Source organism: Mobula birostris, chromosome 14 (assembly GCF_030028105.1).
Source record: "Mobula birostris isolate sMobBir1 chromosome 14, sMobBir1.hap1, whole genome shotgun sequence".
NCBI lineage: Eukaryota > Metazoa > Chordata > Chondrichthyes > Myliobatiformes > Myliobatidae > Mobula > Mobula birostris.
The window spans coordinates 49,078,007-49,105,535 of NC_092383.1; the positions used below are offsets into that span (position 1 = coordinate 49,078,007).

At 45.5% G+C, this 27,529-nt stretch overlaps 1 protein-coding gene across 2 annotated transcripts in view; it reads right to left on the reverse strand.

Annotated features, from left to right (window-relative positions):
- The window catches only part of LOC140209887 (voltage-dependent L-type calcium channel subunit alpha-1S-like), a 419,288-nt gene that overhangs the window by 270,489 nt on the left and 121,270 nt on the right, over window positions 1-27,529 (reverse strand). For both annotated transcript variants that reach the window (XM_072278518.1, XM_072278519.1), the window contains exon 9: window positions 5,582-5,666. In XM_072278518.1, coding sequence (XP_072134619.1) covers window positions 5,582-5,666 — 85 coding nt within the window. The remainder of the gene's footprint in view (window positions 1-5,581; window positions 5,667-27,529) is intronic.

The following is a 27,529-nucleotide window of genomic DNA, read 5'->3' on the forward strand; positions in this document are numbered from 1 at the left end:
GGACAGGGGATGGAATATTATGGTGAAATTGTATGAGACATTGGTGATGCCTAATTTGGAATATTTTGTGCAGTTTTGGTCACCCACCTACTGGAAAGATGTAAGTAAGACTGAAAGAGTACAGAAAAAATCTACAAGAATGTTGCCAGGTCTGGAGGACCTGAGTTATAATGAAAGATTGAATAGGTTAAGATTTTATTCTGTGGAATCTCAAAGACTGAGGGGAGATTTGATAGAGGTATGGAAAATTATAGGGGGGGGTGCAGATGGGTAAACGCAGGTAGGCTGCATCCACTGAGGCTAGGAGGGACTACAATCAGAGGTCATGGGTTAAGGGTGAAAAGTTTAAGGGGAACATGAGGGGAACCTTCTTCACTCAGAGGGTCGTGAGAGTGTGGAACAAGTTCCCAATGCAAGTGGTGCATGCGAGCTCAATTTCAGTGTCTGAGGGAATTTTCGCTAGGTACATGGGTAGCTGGGATAATAGACAATAGACAATAGGTTCAGGAGTAGGCCATTCAGCCCTTGGAGCCAGCACTGCCATTCACCGTGATCATGGCTGATCATCCACTATCAGTATCCAGTTCCTGCCTTATCCCCATAACCTTTGATTCCGCTATCCTTCAGAGCTCTATCCATCTCTTTCTTGAAAGCATCCAGAGACTTGGCCTCCACAGCCTTCTGGGGCAGAGCATTCCATATATCCACCACTCTCTGGGTGAAAAAGTTTTTCCTCAACTTCGTTCTAAATGGCCTACCCCTAATTTTTAAACTGTGGCCTCTGGTTCTGGACTCACCCATCAGCGGGGACATGCTTCCTGCCTGCAACGTGTCCAATCCCTTAATAATCTTATATGTTTCAATAAGATCCTCTCAGCCTTCTAAATTCCAGAGTATACAAGCCCAGTCGCTCCAATCTTTCGACATGTGGCAGTCCCGCCATCCCGGGAATTAACCTTGTGAACCTACACTACACTCCCTCAATAGCAAGAATGTCCTTCCTCAAATTTGGAGACCAAAACAGCACACAGTACTCCAGGTGTGGTCTCACCAGGGCCCTGTACAGCTGCAGAAGGACCTCTTTGCTCTTATGCTCAATTCCCCTTGTTATGAAGGCCAGCATGTCATTAGCTTTTTTCACTGCCTGCTGTACTTGCATGCTTGCTTTCAGTGACTGATGCACAAGAACACCTAGATCTCGTTGTGCTTCCCCTTTTCCTAACTTGACTCCATTTAGATAATAATCTGCCTTCCCGTTCTTATCACCAAAGTGGATAACCTCACATTTATCCACATTAAACTGCATCTGCCATGCATCTGCCCACTCACCCAGCCCGTCCAAGTCACCCTGCATTCTCATAACATCCCCCTCACATTTCACACTGCCTCCCAGCTTTGTGTCATCGGCAAATTTGCTAATGTTACTTTTAATTCCCTCATCTAAATCATTAATATATATTGTAAACAGCTGCGGTCCCAGCACTGAACCCTGCAGTACCCCACTGGTCACCGCCTGCCATTCCAAAAGGGACCCGTTAATCGCTACTCTTTGTTTTCTGTCAGCCAGCCAATTTTCAATCCATGTCAGTAGTCTGCCCCCAATACGATGTGCCCTAATTTTGCCCACTAATCTCCTATGTAGGACTTTATCAAAGGCTTTCTGAAAGTCCAGGTACACTACATCCACTGGCTCTCCCTTGTCCACTTTCATAGTTACACCCTCAAGAAATTCCAGATGATTAGTCAAGCACGATTTCCCCTTCATAAATCCATGCTGACTCGGACCAATCCTGTTACTACTATCCAGACGTGTCGTAATTTCATTTTTTATAATTGACTCCAGCATCTTTCCCACCACCGACGTCAGGCTAACCGGTCTATAATTCCCTGTTTTCTCTCTTCCTCCCTTCTTGAAGAGAGGGACAACATTAGCCACCCTCCAATCCACAGGAACTGATCCTGAATCTATAGAGCAGTGGAAAATGATTACCAATGCGTCCACGATTTCTAAAGCCACCTCCTTAAGTACCCTGGGATGCAGACCATCAGGTCCCGGGGACTTATCAGCCTTCAGACCCAACAGCCTATCCAACACCATTTCCTGCCTAATATAAATTTCCTTCAATTAATCCATTACCCTAGGTCTTTTGGCCACTATTACATCTGGGAGATTGATTGTGTCTTCCCTAGTGAAGACAGATCCAAAGTACCTGTTCAACTCATCTGCCATTTCCTTGTTCCCCATAATAAATTCACCCGCTTCTGTCTTCAAGGGCCCAATTTTGGTCTTAACTATTTTTTTCCTTTTCACATACCTAAAGAAGCTTATACTATCCTCCTTTATATTCTTGGCCAGTCTACCTTCGTACCACATTTTTTCTCCGCGTATTGCCTTTTTAGTTACCTTCTGTTGCTCTTTAAAAGATTCCCAATCCTCCGGCTTCCCACTCATCTTTGCTATGTTATACTTCTTCTCTTTTATTTTTATGCTGTCCATTACTTCCCTTGTCAGCCACGGCTTCCCCTTACTCCCCTTAGGATCTTTCTTCCTCTTTGGAACGAACTGATCCTGCACCTTCCGCATTATTCCCAGAAACACTTGCCATTGCTGTTCCATTGTCATCCCTGCTAGGGTATTATTCCATTGAACTTTGGCCAGCTCCTCCCTCATAGCACCATAGTTCCCTTTGTTCAACTGTAATACTGACACTTCCGAGTTTCCCTTCTCCCTCTCAAATTGTAGATTAAAACTGATCATATTATAGTCACTACCTCCTAATGGCTCCTTTACCTCGAGATCCCTGATCAAATCCGGTTCATTGCACAACACTAAATCTAGAATTGCATTCTCTCTGGTAGGCTCCAGTACAAGCTGTTCTAAGAATCCATCTCAGAGGGACTCCACAAACTCCCTTTCTTAGGGCCCAGCACCAACCTGATTCCTCCAGTCTACCTGCATGTTGAAGTCCCCCATAACAACTGTAGCATTACCTTTGCAACATGCTAATTTTAACTCTTGATTCAACTTACACCCTACATCCAGACTACTGTTTGGGGGCCTGTAGATAACTCCCATCAGGGTTTTTCTACCCTTAGAATTTCTCAGTTCTATCCATACTGACTCCACGTCTCCTGATTCTATGTCCCCCCTCGCAAGGGACTGAATATCATTCCTCAACAACAGAGCCACCCCACCCCCTCTGCCCATCAGTCTGTCCTTTCGATAGGACATATACCCTTGAATATTCATTTCCCAGGCCCTGTCCACTTGAAGCCATGTCTCTGTTATTCCCACAACATCATACTTGCCAATTTCCAACTGTGTCTCAAGCTCATCTACATTATTTCTTATATTATATGGATGGCTATGATTCGGGTGCAGGACTAGTCAATTTAAATGGTTCAGCACAGACTAGATGGGCCAAAGGTCCTGTTCCTGGGCTGTATTTCTCTATGACTCTATGTACCATGGAGAGCATTCCGTCTGGTTGCATCATTTAAAAATGAACCCTTTAGTGAAAGGTTTTATTGGGAAAATTTATAATTTATTGTTACAACAGCACAATTATCCTTCACTTAAGATTAAGCAAGATTGGGAGAGAGAGCTTAACATGACCTTGATAACTGAGGATTGGTTGCGGATTTAGAAGTTAGTTTACTCTTCTTCAATCTGTGCCAATCACGCTTTAATTCAATTTAAAATTGTACATCGTTATTATTTGACAAAGGAGAGACTGTCTTTTAGATGTTTCCTAATATTGACAGTCAGTGTGATAGATGTAAAACTGAGACAGCTATACATGTTTCGGTCGTGTTCTGTATTGAAACATTTTTGGAAATCTATTTTTTCTACAATTTCTAAAGTTTTAAAAATTAATTTACAACCTAATAAATTGACAGTTTTGTTTGGTTCATCCCTCAATATATTCATGGTATTTCTGTATCAGACCAACATGTAATTGCATTTGTTACATTATTGGCCAGAAGGGCTATTTTGTTGAAATGGAAAGATGCTCCTCCTTTGATACAATGGTTCTCTCAGGTGATGCTATGTCTTAGTTTGGAGGAAATCAGAAATCAAGCTTTTGATCCTCGATTTGATTTTGAGAAAAGGTGGGGTTCTTTTGCCCACTAATATCATCTGATTTGAGTTAATTAATATGGTTTCCTTCCAATTTTTGTTTAAATGGATTTGAGTTAGCGGATTGATGTTTTTCTTTTACGGAAGCTTGTATGACGTATAGCTCCAGAGTTGTGCTCCCAATGGTTTGTTTTTTTTTCCCGTTTTTTTTAGTTAGTAGGGGTTTTTATCTTAGTTAGTTATCTTAGTTTTTATCTTTCTTTCTCTTTTCTTCTTTCAAAAAATATTCTTCACACTTTAATTTTTTCTTATTATTATTGATATATTGCTTCGCTTTGTTAATTAGTTATTTGCTAATTTAATTCTTTATTGTACATATTGACTAGATTATCTTAATGTGTTTTTTGTTGATCTTTAATATTAATTAATAAAGCAGATTTTAAAAATGAAATGGTTGCATCACCATCTGGTATGGAAGGGTCACTGCACAGGATCAGAACAAGCTGTAGAAAGTTGTAAACATAGCAGGCTCCATAATGGGTACTAACCTCCCAGCATTGAGGACACCTTTGAAAGGCAATACCTCAAAAAGGCAGCATCCATCATTAAGGACCCCATCACCCAGGGCATGCCCTCTTCTCATTGCTACCATCAAGAAAGAGGTACAGGACCTTGAAGAGCCACACAACATTTCAGCAACAGCTTCTTCCCCTTCACCATCAGACTCGAGGCATCGCCTTTTGAAGATGTCCTCAATGCCGGGGAGGCTATTGCCCATGATGGAGCCCGCTGAGTTTAAAACTTTCCACGCTAACCTGTACATTAGGAACATTTAAGAAACCTTCTTTCGACACATAGATGATAGAAAATCGGAGGACTCTGTGGGAGGGAAGGGTTAGATTGATCTTAGAGTAGGTTAAAAGGTCAGCACAACATTGTGGGCTGAAGGGCCTGTACTGGCTGTAATGTATGTTCTATTTTCGAGACTCAAAGACTGACAAACAACCAACATGCAAGGCAAATCAAAAATCATCCATATGCCTATTTAAGAGTCTCTTAAATATCGGAAAGAAAAGAAACAAACTTCTCATCAACACCTTAAACCCAGCATGAATGTTCGAGGGGCAGGCGGCTGCTGTCCTTTCAAAAGGGCATGTCAAGGGGCAGGCGGCTGCTGGCCTTTCTGAAGGGTATGTCGAGGGGCAGGCAGCTGCTGTCCTTTCAGAAGGGCATGTCGAAGGGCAGGCGGCTGCTGGCCTTTTGAAACAGCAGGTGAGGGGCAGGCGGCTACTGGCCTTTCGAAAGGGCATGTGAGGGGCAGGTGGCTGCTGGCCTTTCGAAAAGGCAGGTGGGGGCAGGCGGCTGTTGGCCTTTCAAAAGGGCATGTCAAGGGGCAGGCGGCTGCTGGCCTTTCGAAAGGGCATGTGAGGGGCAGGTGGCTGCTGGCCTTTTGGAAGGGCATGTCGAGGGGCCGGCGGTGGCTAGTCAATGTTGACTTACATGATGCGTGAGAGCAGACTCATTCCCTCCATCCTGAGTAGTTCCTGAGAGCCCAAGGAGCCTGTCTCATCTGACGCCAGTATCCCTGGAGAAACAGGTCGAGACACAGTCTTTACAAGGATTAAATCATGAACGCAAGCGATTCTGCAAATGCTGGAAATGCAGAGTAACACACACAAGGTACTGGAAGAATTCAGGTCAGGTAGCATCTATGAAGGGGAATAAACAGTTGATGTTTCAGGCCAAGAACATTTATCAGGGCTGGAAGGAAAGGGAAGATACCAGAATAAGAAGGAGGTGGGAGAGGAAGGAGAACAAAGTGAAAGGTGATAGGTGAAACTTGGTGGATGGGGGTAGGGGGGAGAATTAAGAAGCTGATTGATGGTAAAGATTAAGCGCTGGAGAAGGAGGAATCTGATAAGAGAGGACAGTGTACCATGGAGGAAAGGAAATGAGGAGGGCATCAGGGGAAGGGGATAAGCAGGTGAGGGGAAGGGGATAAGCAGGTGAGGAGAAGAGGTAAGAGACCAGAATGTGGAATTGAAGAAGAGAGAAAGGGGAGAGGGGGGGGAAATTACTGAAAGCTGGAGAAATTAATGCTCATGCCATCAGGCTGGATACTAAGGAAAGTCAACCCTAGCTCTGCAGTTATACTACAAAGAAGAGAAAATCTGTAGATGCTGGAAATCCAAGCAACACACCCAAAATGCAGGCCAGGCTGCATCTATGGAAAAGAATACACTCGACGTTTCAGGACAAGACCCTTCAGCAGGACCCTTGGCACTTTACAGCACCAGCCCATAAAACTGGGGTTCAATTCTCGCCGCTGTGTGTAAGGAGTTTGTACTTTCTCTCCACGACTGTGTGGCTTTCCTCCCATATCCATAAGAAGTATGGGTCAGTTGTGGGCAGCATGGCAAATCTATATGGGCTGTCCCCACAATATCCTCTGACTCTGCTGGTTGTCGATGCAAATGACTCATTTCACTGTATGTTTTGATATTTTGATGTGTCAAAACATAGTTCAAAGTTCTTGTACGTCATCATATACAGTAGGACCCTGAAGTACATTTTCTTGTGGCACACACAGTAAATCCAAGAAACACAACAGAATCAGCGAAAGACCACACCCCAAGAAGGCAGACAAACAAATGTGCAAAAGACAACAAACTGTAAATACAAAAAAAAATAAATAAGCAATAAATATCGAGAACATGAGATGGAGAGTCCTTGAAAATGAGTTCATAGGGTGTGGAAAAAGTTCAATGATGGGTGAGTGAAGTTGAGTGAACCTTCTATCGCTCTGCCATCAGATTTCTGAGCGTCTTGAAAACCATCTCCCTCTTCTTTAGCACTATTTATTAATTTACTGAAACTTATAATAATTATATGTTGTACTGTACCACAGCCACAAAACGATAAATGCTATGACGTACAGTTCACCCAGTGGCCACTTTATTAGACACACCTATACACCTGCTGTTAATGTAAATATCTAATCAGCCAATCATGTGACAGCAACTCTATGCATAAAAGCATGTAAGTATGGACAAGAGGTGCAGTTGTTGCTCACAATGGGGAAGAAATGTGATCTCAGTGACTTTGACTGTGGAATGATTGTTGGTGCCAGATGGGGTGGTTTGAGTATCTCAGAAACTGCTGATCTCCTGGGATTTTCATGCACAACAGTCTCTGGGGCAGGGGTGGCCAACCTTTTACGTTCCATGAGTCAACTTTTTCATGCATGAGTTCCGGTACAATTTTTTTCATGCACGAGTTCTATATTAACGTATTTTTACAAGAATTAAATGAGGGTACAAGAGTTGTATGGCGCATCTGAACTTGTGAGTGAAAAAATTGACGCATGGAATGTAAAAGGTTGGCCACCCCTGCTCTTGAGTTTACAGGGAATGGTGCAATAAACAAAAAAAACCCAGTGAAAAGCAGTTGTGCATGTGAAAACAACTTGTTAATGAGAGAGGTCAGAGGAGAATGGCCAGACTGGTTCAAGCTGACAGAAAGGTGACAGTATCTTAATTAACCACACATTACAACAGTGGTGTGCAGAAGAGAATATCTGAATGCACAACATGTCAAACCTTAAAGTGGATAGGCTACGGCAACAGAAGACCATAAAGATACACTCAGTGATAATAAACCTGATTCTGATTCAGAAAGCAACAAGGATGAGGTATGAAAATGCTAAAATGAGCCTAGGCCTCGGTTTAAAATCTCACATCAGAAAGATGGCATCCTCAAGGGTACAGCACTCAACAGTACTGTCACTCTGGGTGTAAAAATTGGTCACAGTTTCCTAGTTCGAAACAACAGCAAAATGTGTCATATGCATCAGATCAAGTCACAAAGGGCGCAACCAGGAAGTGTCGCCATGCTTCTGTTGCCAACATAACACGTCCACAATTTACTGACCCTAACCATATGTCTTTGGAATGTGGGAGGAATCCGGAGCACCCAGAGGAAACCCACACGGTCATGGGAGAGCATGCAAACTCTGTACTGAATTCAGGACAAGTTACATGTTAAATTAAAAGCTGACCTTCAGACATAAGAACAGAACAGGCCATTCAGCCCATCGAGTCTATGCGACTATTTCATCATGCCTGATTTATTATCCCTCTCAACTCCATTCTCCTGTGTTCTTCCTGTAACCTTTGACAACATTACTAATCAAGAACCTATCAACCTTTGATATAAATATATCCAAATAATTGGCCCTCCACAGCCATCTCTGGCAATGCATTCCACAGATTCTCCACCCTCTAGCTGAAGGAATTCCTCCTGATCTTTGTTCTGTTATGTTTTGTAACTCCAGAAACTAATCAAAAGGAAAAACATGGGAGCCCAGGACTCTTGTCTACTTCGTCCTGAGGCGATCACATATGCGTGGTGGCATTATGACAAACATCATTACTTATAATCCGTAATGAATTATGTAAACAACAAAGAACACTTGTCAAACAATAGATTTGTAATATTACTCAAATTGTTAAATACATTACACTCCTCCCTGCCTAGTTATAAACTCCAGCTCAATATAGAATGCATCTCAACTCAAATATGCAACATATTGTTCTCTAGTCCTTTGATATACTCAGTAAACTATATAACACAACTGCAACATAGGCATCCACAACATCTAATTGTCCCATTCAGGCTTAAAGATTCAATCACAGTTGAGAATTTCTTACTCCTGTAGGATAACAAGGGGAGTCACTCTGTTTGGCAGGTGAGACTTATGGCTGTAAAACAATCTCAGCTTCTGGGTCCTCCTCCATGGTGGTTGTAGGTGTCGACTCTAGACAAAATTTTCCACCAAGCTGTTCATAGCTGGGTGGTGTGGTGCACATGTAATATGTCTTACTCCATTCATGTTCAGCTGTGACTGAAACTATTCCGCAACAAACTGTGGTCCATTTTCACTAAGTGGTCTAGAACCTCAGTCCTTAAGAAGAGGCTTCTCAACACATCAGCAGTGTGCGAGGCTGTAGTGGAGACTATTGGGAATACCTCTGGCTACTTTGCAGCTGCATCCACTATTACAGAGAATTGTCCAGCAAAATCCACATGACTCCTCTGTCAGGGCAATGCAGACCATTCCCAGGGACGGAGGGGTGCCACTCTTGGCATTTTCTGGACATGATGGCATCCTGAACAGTGCATGGTGAGCTGCTTGATCTGCTGATCTATCCCAGGCCACCAGACAAAGCTTTGAGTCAATGCTTTCACTCTCACCATGCCTAGATACATCTAGGTCCTCCAACTCCTTAGCTCTCAGCTTGGATGGTACAACAATCCCCATATAAAGCAACCTCCATAAAGCAAGTTCTTCCCAGTGCTGGTAAAAAATAGGGAAAAAACTGGAGTTTCTGCTGCACATTCCAGCCAATTTTGGTGGCCATGAAGACCTGAGACAGTATGGGGTCTATTCTGGTTTCCTTTGGATCATCTCTGCCATAATAGGGAGACTGGTGATTTGCATTAGGGAGGATATTCCCTCTTTTGTAAATGATTCAGGTATTTCCTTTTCCAAGGGTAAATGGGACAATCTATCAGTACTTCCATGATTAGTGTCTTCTTGAATCCGATCTTGTAATTGTGTCCTCCAAGAAACAGAGCCCATCCCTATACTCATGCTGCTGCTGTTAGTGGAACACACTTCTGTGGATTGAAAATGGACACCGGTAATTGATGATCAGTAACGAGAGTAAACCCTCTCCCAATCAAGCACTGGTTGAAACATTTTAATCCCCAAACCAGACTCAAGGCCTCTCTGTCCATCTGTGCATAATTTTTCTCAGCAGCGGTACAGGAACGTGATGCAAAGGCTATGAAGCATCCACTTCCAACACTCGTAACACATAACATGACTGCACCCATACCAGAAGCCAAGGCTTTGCAGGCAAGCTTCACTGGACGATGTGGATCATAATATGTGAGTACAGTGTCTGATGTCAACATTCCCTTTGTCTTTTGGAAAGCCACCTCACACTGCTTCGTCCATTGCCATTTCTTCCCGATCTGCAGTAATGAGTTCAAGGGGTGGAGCACGGTAGCCAGGTTTGGCAGGAATTGACAAATCCTAAAAGATACCACAACTGTGACACATCGTTTGGCCTTGGGGCATCCACCACTACTTGAATTTTTTGAGCACACTTGTGTAATTCTCGTGGGTCAATGGTGTGACTACAATAAGTGATGCTTGGTTTAAAGAATTCACACTTATCATTACTCAGAGCCCATAATCTTTTGTTTACATATTCATTTTGTTCATACTCACTTTCATTCCTGTCTGCAACTCAATTGCATCTCTGCCTGCTGTTTCCATTGAGACAGCTATTTCAAATGGTCCTTTAAATTCGAGTTGTGCGTCAGTTAGGAGCTATTTTTGGATGGTTTCTTGTAAGATTCCACAAACTGAATGCTCTCTCAGTGCACCATTAACGGCATTACTGAACTGACAATGCTCAGACAATTTTTTCAATTTAGCCACGTAACCTGAAATGGACTACTCTTCCTTTTCATTCTGCTTATGAAACCTAAATCAACAATGGTTTTGGTTATAATGTTCCTGCATTACATTCACAATATCAGCAAAGCTCATTCCAGCCAGTTTGGTTGGAGCAGGTAAATGTTTAAGCAAACCATATGCTTTTCCACCCATTGCACTCAGCAACACTGGCACATTTTCATCAGCTATTTCATTTGCTTCAAAGTACTGCTAAATTTGCTCAGTATATATCATCCAGTTATCAGTTGTGCAATCAAACATGTCTGTTGTTCCAATGTAACCAGCCATTTCTGCTTTTTTATTATCACTGGTATTCACTGATTACAAACTCGTTGCTTGTTCCTTTTGTCTATTTTCTGCCTTTTTTTTTAGCTCAAACACCTCTCCTCCCTTCCGAAGGAAAATATGCTACACTTATGTAAACACGAACATCTCGCTCCCCCTCTGAAGAAAAATATGCTGCACTTCAACAGGTAGGTAGTCATCTCGGGTTCATTTTTAAAACTTCCTCAGCACCATTGTTATGTTTTCAAAGAAAAACACAAGAGCCAGGGATTCTTGTCTACTTCGACTTCCTCCTTAGTGAGGCGCACACATATGACGTGGTGGCATTATGACATATGCTATTCACATTCTTCTTACAGATAACCCAGAATGAATTATGTAAACAACAAAAAATGCTTAATCAAACAATACGAGTCAATTATTACGGAAATATTAAATACACTACAAATTCATTCAATTCTGAGGCTGTGACCTCTGATCTTAGACACCCCCATTATAGAGAATACCCCTTCCGTATCCACTCTGTCCAGGTCTTTCAATATTAGATAGGTTTCAGTAAGATTCAAACCCCCAGCTCCATCATTCTCTTAAATTCCAGTGAGTACAGGCCCAGAGGAATACATTAACTCTTTCATCCCTGGGTTCATTCTGGTGAACCTCTTCTGGATGCTATCCAATAGATAAAAACTGCTCACAATATTCAACTAGTCTGACAGCCTCTTCGAAAAATCAGATTCATTCGTCACATGTAACATTGAAACATTTAGTGAAATGTGTCATTTCTGGCAAATCAAATCAGTAAGGATTGTGTTGGGCAGCTTGCAAGAAGTGCCATGCTTCAGGCACAGACACACACTTCACTAAGCCTGTATGTCTGTGGGATATGGGAGGAAAGCAGAACATTCGGAAGAAATATGTGGTCACAGGGAGAATGCACTAACGTGATCGCAGGGAGAATTCACCAATGCGGTGACGGGGAGAATGAACAAATGTGATCACTGGGAGAATGCAGAAACGTGGTCATGGGGAGAATGAACAAACATGGTCACAGGGACAATGGACAAATGTGGTCACGGGGAGAACGTAGAAACGTAGACATGGGAAGAATGGACAAACGTGATCACCATAAGAATGGACAAATATGGTCACGGGGAGAATGGACAAATGTGACAGGGACATTGCACTAACGTGGTGACAGGGAGAATGTACAAACATGGTCACAGGGAGAATGCAGAATGTGGTCACGGGGAGAAAGGACAAACATGGCAATGGGGAGAATCCACTAACGTGGTGATGGGGAGAATGGACAAACATGGTCATGGGGAGAATGCAGAAACATGGTCACAGGAAGAATGGACAAATGCGGTCATGGGGGGAATGCAAAAACGTGGTCAGGGAGGAATAGACAAACATGGTCAAGGGGAGAATGCAGAAGTGTGGTCACGGGGAGAAAGGACAAACCTGGTGACAGGGAGAATGCACTAATGTGGTCACAGGGAGAATGCAGAAATGTGATATTGGGGAGAATGCACAATCATGCCACGGGGAGATGGCACTAACGTAACCATGGGTAGAATGCACAAAGATGGTCACAGGGAGAATGCACAAAGATGGTCACAGAGAGAATGCAGAAACGTGGCCATGGGAAGAATGCACAAACATCGTCACGAGGAGAATGGACAAACATGATCACGTGGAGAATGGACAAACGTGGTCGCAGAGAGACTGCAAAAATGTGGTGATGGGAAGAATGGACAAATGTGGTCATAGGGAGAATGCAGAAACGTGGTCACAGGGAGAATGGACAAACGTGGTCACAGGGAGAATGCAGAAACGTGGTGATCAGAAGAATGGACAAACGTGGTCACAGGGAGAATGCAGAAACATGGTCACGCGGAGAGTGCAGAAACGTAGTCACGGGGAGAGTGCAGAAACGTAGTCATGGGGAGAATGGATAAACGTGGTCATGAGGACAATGCAGAAATGTTGTCAGGGGAGAATGGATAAATATGGTCATGGGGAGAATGCACTAATGCTGCCACGGGGAGAAAGCACAAATGTGGTCACGGGGAGAATGAACAAATGTGATCACTGGGAGAATACACAAACGTGGTCATGGGGAGAATGCAGAAACATGGTCACGGGGAGAATGCAGAAACATGGTCATGGTGAGAATGCAGAAACTTGTCACGGGAGGAATGGACAAATGTGGTCTTGTGGTGAAAGCACAAACTTGGTCACGGGGAGAATGAAGAAATGTGGTCATGTGGAAAATGCACAAACAAAACCACAGGGAAAATGTAGAAATGTGGTCACAGGAAGAAAACAGAAACGTGATCAGACGGAGAATCAACAAATGTGGCCATGGGGAAAATTCACTGACTTGGTCACAGACAGATTGCAGAAATGTGGCCACAGGGAGAATGGATAAACATGATCACGGGCAGAAAGGAGAAATGTGCTCACGGGGAGAATGGACAAATGTGGCCATGGGGAGAATGGACAAACATGGTCACGGGGAGAATGCACTAACGTGGTCACGGGGAGAATGCACTAACGTGCTGACGGGGAGACTGAACAAATGTGGCCAAGGGGAGAATACAAAATAGTGCTCAAGGGGAGAATGCACTAATGTGGTCACAGGGAGAATGCACCAACGTGGTGACGGGGAGAATGAACAAATGTGATCACTGGGAGAATGCAGAAACGTTGTCACGGGGAGAATGCACAAACATGGTCACGGAGAGTTTAGACAAGTGTGGTCACCGGAAGAGTGCATTAACGCTGTCACCAGGAAAATGCATTAACATGGTGACAGGGAGAATGCACAAACGTGGTGACAAGGAGAATGCAGAAACGTTGTCACGGGGAGAATACATTAATGTGGTGGTGGGGAAAATGAATAAATGTGGTCACGGGGAGAATGCACAAACATGGTCATGGAGAGAATGCAGAAACGTGATCACGGGGAGAATGCAGAAACGTGGTCATGGTGAGAATGCAGAAACTTGTCACGTAGGAATGGACAAATGTGGTCTTGCGGAGAAAGCACAAACGTGGTCACGGGGAGAATGAAGAAATGTGGTCATGTGGAGAATGCACAAACAAGACCACAAGGAAAATGTAGAAACGTGGTCACAGGAAGAAAGCAGAAACGTGATCAGACGGAGGATCAACAAATGTGGCCATGGGGAAAATTCACTGTCTTGGTCACAGAGAGAATGCAGAAACATGGTCACAAGGAGAATGGATAAACATGATCACGGGCAGAATGGAGAAACGTGCTCACGGGGAGAAAGGACAAATGTGGCCACGGGGAGAATACACTAATGTGCTGACGGGGAGAATGCACTAACATGGTCACAGGGAGAATGCACCAACGTGGTCACGGGGAGAATGCACTAACGTGGTCAGGGTAGAATGAACAATCTGGTCACGGGGAGAATGGACAAACGTTGCCACGGGGTGATGGAAATAACGTGACCATGGGTAGAATGCATAAATATGGTCACGGGGAGAATGCACTAACATGGTCACAGGGAGAATGCACTAATGTGGTGATGGGGAGACCATAAGACCATAAAACAAAGGAGCAGAAGTAGGCCATTCGGCCCATCGAGTTTGCTCCGCCATTTTATCATGAGCTGATCCATTTTATCCTATTTAGTCCCACTGCCCCGCCTTCTCACCATAACCTTTGATGCCCTGGCTACTCAGATACCTATCAATCTCTGCCTTAAATACACCCAATGACTTGGCCTCCACTGCTGCCCGTGGCAACAAATTCCATAGATTCACCACCCTCTGACTAAAAAAATTTCTTCGCATTTCTGTTCTGAAAGGGCGTCCTTCAATCCTGAAGTCATGCCCTCTCGTACTAGACTCCCCCATCATGGGAAACAACTTTGCCACATCCACTCTGTCCATGCCTTTTAACATTCGAAATGTTTCTATGAGGTCTCCCCTCATTCTTCTAAACTTCAAGGAATACAGTCCAAGAGCGGACAAACGTTCCTCATATGTTAACCCTCTCATTCCCGGAATCATTCTAGTGAATCTTCTCTGTACCCTCTCCAACGACAGCACATCCTTTCTTAAATAAGGAGACCAAAACTGCCCACAGTACTCCAAGTGAGGTCTCACCAGCGCCTTATAGAGCCTCAACATCACATCCCTGCTCCTATACTCTATTCCTCTAGAAATGAATGCCAACATTGCATTCGCCTTCTTCACTACTGACTCAACCTGGAGGTTAATTTTACGAGGACTCCCAAGTCCCGTTGCATCTCAGAACTTTGAATTCTTTCCCCATTTAAATAATAGTCTGCCCGTTTATTTTTTCTGCCAAAGTGCATAACCATACATTTTCCAACATTGTACTTCATTTGCCACTTCTCTGCCCATTCTTCCAATCTATCCAAGTCTCTCTGCAGACTCTCCGTTTCCTCAGCACTACCGGCCCCTCCACCTATCTTCGTATCGTCAGCAAACTTAGCCACAAAGCCATCTATTCCATAATCCAAATCGTTGATGTACAATGTAAAAAGAAGCGGCCCCAACACTGATCCCTGTGGAACACCACTGGTAACCAGCAGCCAACCAGAATAGGATCCCTTTATTCCCACTCTCTGTTTCCTGCCAATCAGCCAATGCTCTATCCACGTATGTAACTTTCCTGTAATTCCATGGGCTCTTATCTTGTTAAGTAGCCTCATGTGTGGCACCTTGTCAAAGGCCTTCTGAAAATCCAAATATACAACATCCACTGCATCTCCCTTGTCTAGCCTACTGGTAATTTCCTCAAAAAATTGTAATAGGATTGTCAGGCAGGATTTTCCTTTAAGGAATCCATGCTGAGTTCTGCCTATCTTGTCATATGCCTCCAGGTACTCTGTAACCTCATCCTTGACAATCGACTCCAACAACTTCCCAACCACCAATGCCAAGCTAACAGATCTATAATTTCCTTTTTGCTTCCTTGCCCCCTTCTTAAATAGTGGAGTGACATTTGCAATCTTCCAGTCTTCCGGAACCATGCCAGAATCTATCGACTTTTGAAAGATCATCGCTAATGCCTCCGCAATCTCCACAGCTACTTCCTTCAGAACACGAGGGTGCATTCCATCTGGTCCAGGAGATTTATCGACCTTTAGCCTATTCAGCTTCCTGAGTACTTTCTCTGTCGTAATTGTGACTGCACACACTTCTCTTCCCTGCCACTCTTGAGTGTCTGGTATCCTGCTGTCTTCCTCAGTGAAGACTGATGCAAAATACTTGTTCAGTTCCTCTGCCATCTCCTCATCTCCCATTACAATTTCTCCAGTATCATTTTCTATTGGTCCTATATCTACTCTCACCTGTCTTTTACTCTTTATATACTTGAAAAAGCTTTTAGTATCCTCTTTGATATTATTTGCCAGTTTCCTTTCATAGTTAATCTTTTCTCTCTTAATGACCTTCTTGGTTTCCTTTTGTAAGGTGTTAAAAACTTCCCAATCCTCTGTCTTCCCACTAATTTTTGCTTCCTTGTATGCCCTCTCCTTTGCTTTAACTTTGGCTTTGACTTCTCTTGTCAACCATGGTTGCGTCCTTTTTCCACTCGAAAATTTCTTCTTTTTTGGAATATACCTGTCTTGCACATTCCTCATTTCTCGCATAAACTCCAGCCACTGCTGCTCTGCCAGTGTCTCTTTCCAGTCAACTTTGGCCAGTTCCTCTCTCATGCCGCTGTAATTTCCTTTACTCCACTGAAACACAGACACATCAGATTTCGGCTTCTCTTTTGCTAATTTCACAGTGAACTCAATCATGTTATGATCACTGCCTCCTCAGGGTTCCTTCACCTCAATCTCTCCAATCACCTCCGGTTCATTATACAATACCCAATCCAGTACAGCCGATCCCCTAGTGGGCTCAACAACAAGCTGTTCTAAAAAGCAGACGTTCTACAAATTCTCTCTCTTGAGATCCAGTGCCGACCGGATTTTTCCAATCTACTCGCATGTTAAAATCCCCCACAATTATCATAACACTGCCCTTCTGACAAGCCTTTTCTATTTCCAGTTGTAATTTGTAGTCCACATCCCTGCAGCTGTTTGGAGGCTGAACAAATTGGAGAATGAACAAATGTAGCCAAGCGGAGAATACAAAATAGTGCTCAAGGGGAGAATGCACCAATGTCGTGATGGGGAGAATGAACAAATGTGACCAAGGGGAGAATACAAAATAGTGCTCAAGGGGAGAATGCACTAACGTGGTCACAGGGAGAATGCAGAAACGTGGTCACAGGGAGAATGCACCAATGTGGTGACGGGGAGAATGAACAAATGTAATCACTGGGAGAATGCAGAAACGTGGTCACGGGGAGAAAGCACAAACATGGTCACGGGGAGAAAGCACAAACATGGTCACGGAGAGTTTAGACAAATGTGGTCACCGGAAGAGTGCATTAACGCTGTCACCAGGAAAATGCAATAACATGGTGACGGGGAGAATGCGCTAACGTGGTGACAAGGAGAATGCTGAAGCGTTGTCACGGGGAGAATACATTAATGCGGTGGTGGGGAAAATGAATAAATGTGGTCATGGGGAGAATGCAGAAACGTGGTCATGGGGAGAATGCACTAATGTGGTGACGGGATGAATGCACTAACGTGGTCACGGCAGGAATGGACAAACATGGTAACGGGGAGAATGCAGTAATGTGGTCAGGAGAGAATGGACAAATGTGGTCACAGGGAGAATGGACAAACGTGGTCATGGGGAGAATGCAGAAACGTGGTTATGGGGAGAAAGGACAAACATGGCCACGGGGAGAATGCACAAACGTGGTGACAAGGAGAATGCTGAAGCGTTGTCACAGGGAGAATACATTAATGTGGTGGTGGGGAAAATGAATAAATGTGGTCATGGGGAGAATGCAGAAACATGGTCATGGGGAGAATGCACTAATGTGGTGACGGGATGAATGCACTAACGTGGTCACGGGAGGAATGGACAAACATGGTAACGGGGAGAATGCAGTAATATGGTCAGGAGAGAATGGACAAATGTGGTCACAGGGAGAATGGACAAACGTGGTCATGGGGAGAATGCAGAAACAAGACCACAGGGAAAATGTAGAAACGTGGTCACAGGAAGAAAACAGAAACGTGATCAGACAGAGAATCAACAAACGTGGCCATGGGGAAAATTCACTGACTTGGTCACAGAGAGAATGCAGAAACGTGGTCACAAGGAGAATGGATAAACATGATCACGGGCAGAATGGAGAAACATGCTCACAGGGAGAAAGGACAAATGTGGCCATGGGGAGAATGCACTAACGTGCTGACGGGGAGAATGGACAAACACGGTCACGGGGAGAATGCACTAACGTGGTCAAGGTAGAATGAACAAATCTGGTCACGGGGAGAATGGTCAAACGTGGCCACGGGGTGATGGAAATAACGTGACCATGGGTAGAATGCATAAATATGGTCACGGGGCGAATGCACTAACATGGTCACGGGGAGAATGCACTAATGTCGTGATGGGGAGAATGAATAAATGTGGCCAAGCGGAGAATACAAAATAGTGCTCAAGGGGAGAATGCACTAACGTGGTCACAGGGAGAATGCACCAATGTGGTGATGGGGAGAATGAACAAATGTGGCCAAGGGGGAATACAAAATAGTGCTCAAAGGGAGAATACACTAACGTGGTCACAGGGAGAATGCAGAAACGTGGTCACGGGGAGAAAGCACAAACATGGTCACGGAGAGTTTAGACAAATGTGGTCACCGGAAGAGTACATTAACGCTGTCACCAGGAAAATGCATTAACATGGTGACGGGGAGAATGCACAAACGTGGTGACAAGGAGAATGCAGAAACGTTGTCACGGGGAGAATACATTAATGTGGTGGTGGGGAAAATGAATAAATGTGGTCATGGCGAGAATGCAGAAACGTGGTCATGGGGAGAATACACTAATGTGGTGATGGGATGAATGCACTAACGTGGTCACGGCAGGAATGGACAAACATGGTAACGGGGAGAATGCAGTAACGTGGTCGGGAGAGAACGGACAAATGTGGTCACGGGGATAATGCACTAACGTGGTCACGGGGAGAATGCAGAAACGTGGTTATGGGGAGAAAGGACAAACATGGCCACGGGGAGAATGCGCTAACGTGGTGACGGGGAGAATGCAGAAACATTGTCACGGGGAGAATACATTAATGTGGTGGTGGGGAAAATGAATAAATATGGTCATGGGGAGAATGCAGAAACTTGGTCATGGGGAGAATGCACTAATGTGGTGACGGGATGAATGCACTAACGTGGTCACGGGAGGAATGGACAAACATGGTAACGGGGAGAATGCAGTAATGTGGTCAGGAGAGAATGGACAAATGTGGTCACAGGGAGAATGTGCTAACATGGTCACGGGGAGAACGCACCAACGTGGTGACGGGGAGAATGAACAAATGTGATCACTGGGAGAATGCAGAAACGTGGTCACAGGGAGAATGCACAAACATGGTCACGGAGAGTTTAGACAAATGTGGTCACCGGAAGAGTGCATTAACGCTGTCACCAGGAAAATGCATTAACATGGTGACGAGGAAAATGCACAAACATGGTGACAAGGAGAATGCAGAAACGTTGTCACAGGGAGAATACATTAATGCGGTGGTGGGGAAAATGAATAAATGTGGTCATGGAGAGAATGCAGAAACGTGGTCATGGGGAGAATGCACTAATGTGGTGACGGGATGAATGCACTAACGTGGTCACGGGAGGAATGGACAAACATGGTAACGGGGAGAATGCAGTAATGTGGTCAGGAGAGAATGGACAAATGTGGTCACAGGGAGAATGGACAAACGTGGTCATGGGGAGAATGCAGAAACGTGGTTATGGGGAGAAAGGACAAACATGGCCACGGGGAGAATGCGCTAACGTGGTGACGGGGAGAATGCAGAAACATTGTCACGGGGAGAATACATTAATGTGGTGGTGGGGAAAATGAATAAATATGGTCATGGGGAGAATGCAGAAACTTGGTCATGGGGAGAATGCACTAATGTGGTGACGGGATGAATGCACTAACGTGGTCACGGGAGGAATGGACAAACATGGTAACGGGAGAATGCAGTAATGTGGTCAGGAGAGAATGGACAAATGTGGTCACGGGGAGAATGCGCTAACATGGTCACGGGGAGAACGCACCAACGTGGTGACGGGGAGAATGAACAAATGTGATCACTGGGAGAATGCAGAAACGTGGTCACAGGGAGAATGCACAAACATGGTCACGGAGAGTTTAGACAAATGTGGTCACCGGAAGAGTGCATTAACGCTGTCACCAGGAAAATGCATTAACATGGTGACGAGGAAAATGCACAAACATGGTGACAAGGAGAATGCAGAAACGTTGTCACAGGGAGAATACATTAATGCGGTGGTGGGGAAAATGAATAAATGTGGTCATGGAGAGAATGCAGAAACGTGGTCATGGGGAGAATGCACTAATGTGGTGACGGGATGAATGCACTAACGTGGTTACGGGAGGAATGGACAAACATGGTAACGGGGAGAATGCAGTAATGTGGTCAGGAGAGAATGGACAAATGTGGTCACAGGGAGAATGGACAAACGTGGTCATGGGGAGAATGCAGAAACGTGGTTATGGGGAGAAAGGACAAACATGGCCACGGGGAGAATGTGCTAACGTGGTGACGGGGAGAATGCAGAAACATTGTCACGGGGAGAATACATTAATGTGGTGGTGGGGAAAATGAATAAATATGGTCATGGGGAGAATGCAGAAACTTGGTCATGGGGAGAATGCACTAATGTGGTGACGGGATGAATGCACTAACGTGGTCACGGGAGGAATGCACAAACATGGTGACAAGGAGAATGCAGAAACGTTGTCACAGGGAGAATACATTAATGTGGTGGTGGGGAAAATGAATAAATGTGGTCATGGGGAGAATGCAGAAACGTGGTCATGGGGAGAATGCACTAATGTGGTGACGGGATGAATGCACTAACGTGGTCACGGCAGGAATGGACAAACATGGTAATGGGGAGAATGCAGTAACGTGGTCAGGAGAGAACAGACAAATGTGGTCATGGGGATAATGCACTAACATGGTCACGGGTAGAATGCAGAAACGTGGTTATGGGAGAAAGGACAAACATGGCCACGGGGAGAATGCACTAACGTGGTGACGGGGAGAATGGACAAATGTGGTCATGGGGAGAATGCAGAAATGTGGTCATGGGAGAATGGACAAATGTGGTCATGGGGAGAATGCAGAAATGTGGTCATGGGGAGAATGCAGAAATGTGGTCATGGGAGAATGGACAAATGTGGTCATGGGGAGAATGCAGAAATGTGGTCATGGGGAGAATGGACAAATGTGGTCATGGGGAGAATGCAGAAATGTGGTCATGGGGGGAATACAGAAATGTGGTCATGGGGAGAATGCACAAATGTGGCCACAGGGAGAATGGACAAACATGGTCAGGAGAGAATGGACAAATGTGGTGACAGGGAGAATGCAGTAACGTGGTGATGGGGAGAATGCACTAATGTAGTCATGGGGAGAATGCAGTAATGTGGTGACGGGTGAATGAACAAATGTGGTCATGGGGAGAATGCACTAACGTGGTGACGGGGAGAATGAACAAATGTGGTCACGGAAAGAGTGCATTAACGCTGTCACCAGGAAAATGCATTAACGTGGTCATGGGGAGAATGCAGAAACGTGGTCATGGGTAGAATGGACAAACGTGGTCACGGGGAGAATGCAGAAATGTGGTCACGGGGAGAATGGACAAAAATGGTCAGGAGAGAATGGGCAAACGTGGTGACAGGGAGAATGCGCTAACGTGGTGATGGGGAGAATGCACTAACGTAGTCATGGGGAGAATGCAGTAACGTGGTGACGGGGAGAATGAACAAATGTGGTCACATGGAGAATGCAGAATAGTGCTCAAGAGGAGAATGCACTAACGTGGTCAGAGGGAGAATTCACCAATGTGGTCACGGGGAGAATGAACAAACGTGGTCACAGGGCGAATGCAGAAACATGGTCACGGGGAGAATGGACAATCGTGACCACTGGGTGATAGCACTAACCTGACCACGGCTAGAATGCACAACTGTGGTCATGGGGAGAATGCACTAATGTGGTCACAGGGAGATTGCACCAACGTGGTGATGGCAAGAATGCACAAATGTGTTCACAGGGAGAATGCAGAAACGTGGTCACAGGGAGAATTCACCAACATGGTGATGAGGAGAATGAACAAATGTGATCACTGGGAGAATACAGAAACATGGTCAAGGGGAGAATGGACAAACGTGGCCACGGGGAAATGGCAATAACGTGACCACGGGTAGAATGCACAAACATGGTCACGGAGAGAATGCAGAAATGTGGTTACGGGGAGAATATACAAATGTGGTCATGGGAAGAATGCAGAAACGTGGTTATGGGGAGAATGTACAAACGTGGTCACGGGGGGAATGCAGAAACGTGGCTATGGGGAGAATGTACAAACGTGGTCACGGGGAGAATGCAGAAACATGGTTATGGGGAGAAAGGACAAACATGGCCACAGGGAGAATGCAGTAACGTGGTCAGGAGAGAATGGACAAATGTGGTCACGGGGAGAATGCACTAACGTGGTCACGGGGAGAATGCAGAAACGTGGTTATGGGGAGAAAGGACAAACATGGCCACGGGGAGAATGCGCTAACGTGGTGACGGTGAGAATGGACAAACATGGCCACGGGGAGAATGCGCTAACGTGGTGACAGTGAGAATGGACAAACATGGCCACGGGGAGAATGCGCTAACGTGGTGACGGTGAGAATGGACAAACATGGTAACGGGGAGAATGCAGTAACCTGGTCACGGGGAGAATGCACTAATGTGGTGACGGGGAGAATAGACAAACATTGTCACGGGGAGAATACAGAAACATGGTCAGGGGATGAATGGAAAAACATGGTCACGGGGAGAATGCAGAAACGTGGTCATGGGGAGAATGCACAAATGTGGTTACGGGGAGAATGCAGAAATGTGGTCACGGGGAGAATTCACCAACGTGGTGATGGGGAGAATGAACAAATGTGATCACTGGGAGAATGCAGAAACATGGTCAAGGGGAGAATGGACAAACGTGGCGACGGGGAAATGGCAATAATGTGACCACGGGTAGAATGCACAAACATGGTCACAGAGACAATGCACTCGCATGGTCACGGGAACAATGGCCAAATGTGGTCATGGGTAGAATGGACAAACGTAGTCATTGGTACAATGGACAAACATGATCACGGGCAGAATGGAGAAATGTCGTCAAGGGGACAATGGAGAAACGTGGCCACAGGGAGAAAGGACAAATGTGGCCATGGGGAGAATGCATTAATGTGCTGACTGGGAGAATGGACAAACATGGTCACGGGGAGAATGCACTAACGTGGTCACGGGGAGAATGCACTAACGTGGTCATGGGGAGAATGCACTAACATGGTCAGGGTAGAATGAACAAATGTGGTCACGGAGAGAATGGACAAACGTGGCCACAGGGTGATAGAAATAACGTGACCATGGGTAGAATGTACAAACATGGTCACGGGGAGAGTGCACTAACATGGTCACAGGGAGAATGCACCAATGTGGTGATGGGGAGAATGAACAAATGTGGCCAAGCGGCGAATACAAAATAGTGCTCAAGGGGAGAATGCATTAACATGGTCACAGGGAGAATGCACCAATGTGGTGATGGGGAGAATGAACAAATGTGGCCAAGGGGAGAATACAAAATAGTGCTCAAGGGGAGAATGCACTAATGTGGTCACAGGGAAAATGCACCAATGTGGTGATGGGGAGAATGAACAAATGTGATCACTGGGAGAATGCAGAAACGTGGTCACGGGGAGAATGCACAAACATGGTCACGGAGAGTTTAGACAAATGTGGTCACCGGAAGAGTGCATAAACACTGTCACCAGGAAAATGCATTAACATGGTGACAGGGAGAATGCACAAACGTGGTGACAAGGAGAATGCAGAAACGTTGTCACGGGGAGAATACATTAACATGGTGGTGGGGAAAATGAACATATGTGATCACTGGGAGAATGCAGAAACATGGTCAAGGGGAGAACGGACAAATGTGGCCACAGGGAAATGGCAATAACGTGACCACGGGTAGAATGCACGAACATGGTCACAGAGACAATGCACTCATATGGTCACGGGGACAATGGACAATTGTGGTCATGGGTACAATGGACAAACATGATCACGGGCAGAATGGAGAAATGTGGTCAAGGGGACAATGGACAAACGTGGCCATGGGGAGAATGCAGAAACGTGGTCATGGGGAGAAAGGAAAAACGTGGCCATGGGGAGAATGCACTAATGTGATGATGGGGAGAATGGACAAACATGGTCATGAGGAGAATGCAGAATAGTGCTCAAGGAGAGAATGCACTAATGTGGTCATAGGGAGAATTCACCAACATGGTGACGGGGAGAATGGATAAATGTGGACACAGGGGGAATGCAGAAACATGGTCACGAGGAGAATGCACTAACATGCTCACTGGGAGAATGCAGTAACGTGGTCAAGAGGAAAATGCACGAACGTGGTGATGGGGAGGATGCAGTAATGTGGTAACAGGCAGAATGGACAAACGTGGTCACGGGGAGAATGCACAAATGTAGTCATGGGGAGAATGGACAAATGTGATCACGGGGAGATTGGACTACTGTGGTGACAGGGAGAATGCACTAACATGGTGACAGGGAGAATGGACAAATTTGTTCATGGGGGGAATGGACAAATGTGGTCACAGGGAGAATGCAGAAACGTGGTGACGGGGAGAATGGACAAATGCTTTCACCGGGAGAATTGACAAATGTGGTCATGGAAAGATTGGACAAACGTGGTCACAGGAACAATGAACAAATGCAGCCACGGAGAGAATGCACAAACGTGGTCACGGGGAGATTGGACAAACGTGGCCACGGGGAGAATAGACAAACGTGGTCATGGGGAGAATGCACTAACATGGACACAGGGAGAACGTACAAATGTGGCCTCTGCGAGAATCTAGAAACGTGGGCGCGGGGAGAATAAACAAACATTGCCAAGGGGGGAATGCACAAACGTGGTCATGGGGAGAATGCATTAACGTGCTGACGGGGTGAATGAATAAATGTGGTCAGAGGGAGAATGCAGAAACGTGGTCAAGGGGAGAATGGACAAATTTGGTCGGGGGTGAATGCACTCAGCTGGCCACGGGGAGAATGCACTAACATGGTCACAGGGAGAATGGACAAACGTGGTCATGCGGAAAATGCACTAATGTGACGGGGAGAATGGACAAATGTGTACACGGGGAGAATGACCAAACATGGTCAAGGGGAGAATATACAAATGTGATCAGGGGGAAAATAGTCAAGTGTGGTGACGTGAAGAATGCAATAACCTGATCACGGGGAGAATGCAGAAACGTTGCTACGGTGAGAATGCACAAACGTGGCCACGGGGAGAATGCACAAACGTGGCCATGGGGAAAATGTACAAATGTGATCACGGGGAGAATGTAGAAACATGGTCACGAGGAGAATGCACTAACGTGCTCACTGGGAGAATGCAGTAACGTGGTCAAGAGGAAAATGCACGAACGTGGTGATGGGGAGAATGCAGTAATGTGGTCACGGGCAGAATGGACAAATATGGTTACGGAGAGAATGCACAAACGTAGTCATGGGGAGAATGGACAAACGTGGTCACGGGGTGATTGGACTACTGTGGTGACGGGGAGAATAGACAAATTTGTTCATGTGGAGAATGCACAAACGTGGCTACGGCGAGAATGTACAAATATGGTCACAAGGAAAATGCAGAAACGTGCTCACGGGGTGTATGGACAAACATGGCCATGGGGAGAATGCACTAATGTGGACATGGGGAGAATGTACAAATGTGGCCTCGGGGAGAATCTAGAAACGTGGTCATGGGGAGAATAGACAAACATTGTCAAGCGGAGAATGCAGAAACGTGGTCACTGGGAGAATGCATTAACGTGCTGACGGGGTGAATGAATAAATGTGGTCAGAGTGAGAATGCAGAAACGTGGTTACGGGGAGAATGCATTAATGTGGTCACGGGGAGATTGGATTACTGTGGTGACGGACAGAATGCACTAACGTGGTGACGGGGAGAATGGACAAATGTGGTGACGGGGAGAATGCAGAAACGTGGCAACAGGGAGAATGCACAAATGTGCCCATGGGGAGAATGCACAAATGTGGCTACGGGGAGAATGCACAAACGTGGTCACCGGGAGAATGCATTAACGTGGTCGCAGGGACAATCTATTAACGAGGTGAAGAGGAGAATGAATAAATGTGGTCACGGGGAGCATGCAGAAACATGGTCATGGAGAGAATAGACAAATATGGTCATGGAGAGAATGCACTAACATGGACACGGGGAGAATGCACAAATGTGGCCTCGGAAAGAATCTAGAAATGTGGGCACGATGAGAATACACTAACATGGTCACAGGGAGAATGGACAAACGTGGTCACGGGGAGAATGAACCATTGTGGTGACGGGGAGAATGGGCAAATGTGGTCACAGAGAAAATGCAGAAACGTGCTCATGGGGAGAATGGACAAATGTGGTCATGGGGCAATGCACAAACGTGGTCACAGGGAGATTGGATTACTGTAGTGACTGGAAGAATGCACAACATGGCCGTGGGGAGAATGCACAAACGTGGCTATGGGGAGAATGCACTAATGTGGTGACGGGGAGAATGCATTAACATGGTCACTGGGAGAATGCATTAACATGGTGACGAGGAGAATGAATAAATGTCATCTCGGGGAGGATGCAGAAGCGTGGTCACAGGAGAATGCATTAACGTGGTGACAGGGAGAATGAATAAATGTCGTTACGGGGAGAATACAACAATGTGATCATGGGGAGAGTGCAGAAATGTGGTCACAGGGAGAATGCAGAAACGTGGTCACGGGGAAAATGCACGAACATGGCCACGGAGAAATGCACGAACATGGCCACGGGGAGAATGCACAAACATGGTCAGGGGAGAATGCACAAACATGGTCAGGGGAGAATGCAGAAACATGGCTACAGGGAGAATGCACAGACGTGGTCACGGGGAGAATGCATTAAATTGGTCACGGGGACAATGGAATAATGTGGTGACAGGGAGAATGAATAAATGTGGTCATGGGGAGAATGCACTAATGTGGACACGGGGAGAACGTACAAATGTGGCCTCGAGGAGAATCTAGAAATGTGGTCACGGGCAGAATAGACAAACATAGCCAAGCGGAGAATGCACAAACGTGTTCACGGGGAGAATGGAGAAACGTGGTCATAGGGAGAATGCACAAACATGGTCACGGGGAGAATGGACTACTATGATGACGGGGAGAATGCACTAACGTGGTGACGAAGAGAATGAACAAATGTGGTCATGGGGAGAATGGACAAATGTGCTGACGGGGAGAGTGGACAAATGTGGTCACAGGGGAATGGAGAAACGTGATTAGGGGAGAATAAACAAATGTGGTCATAGGA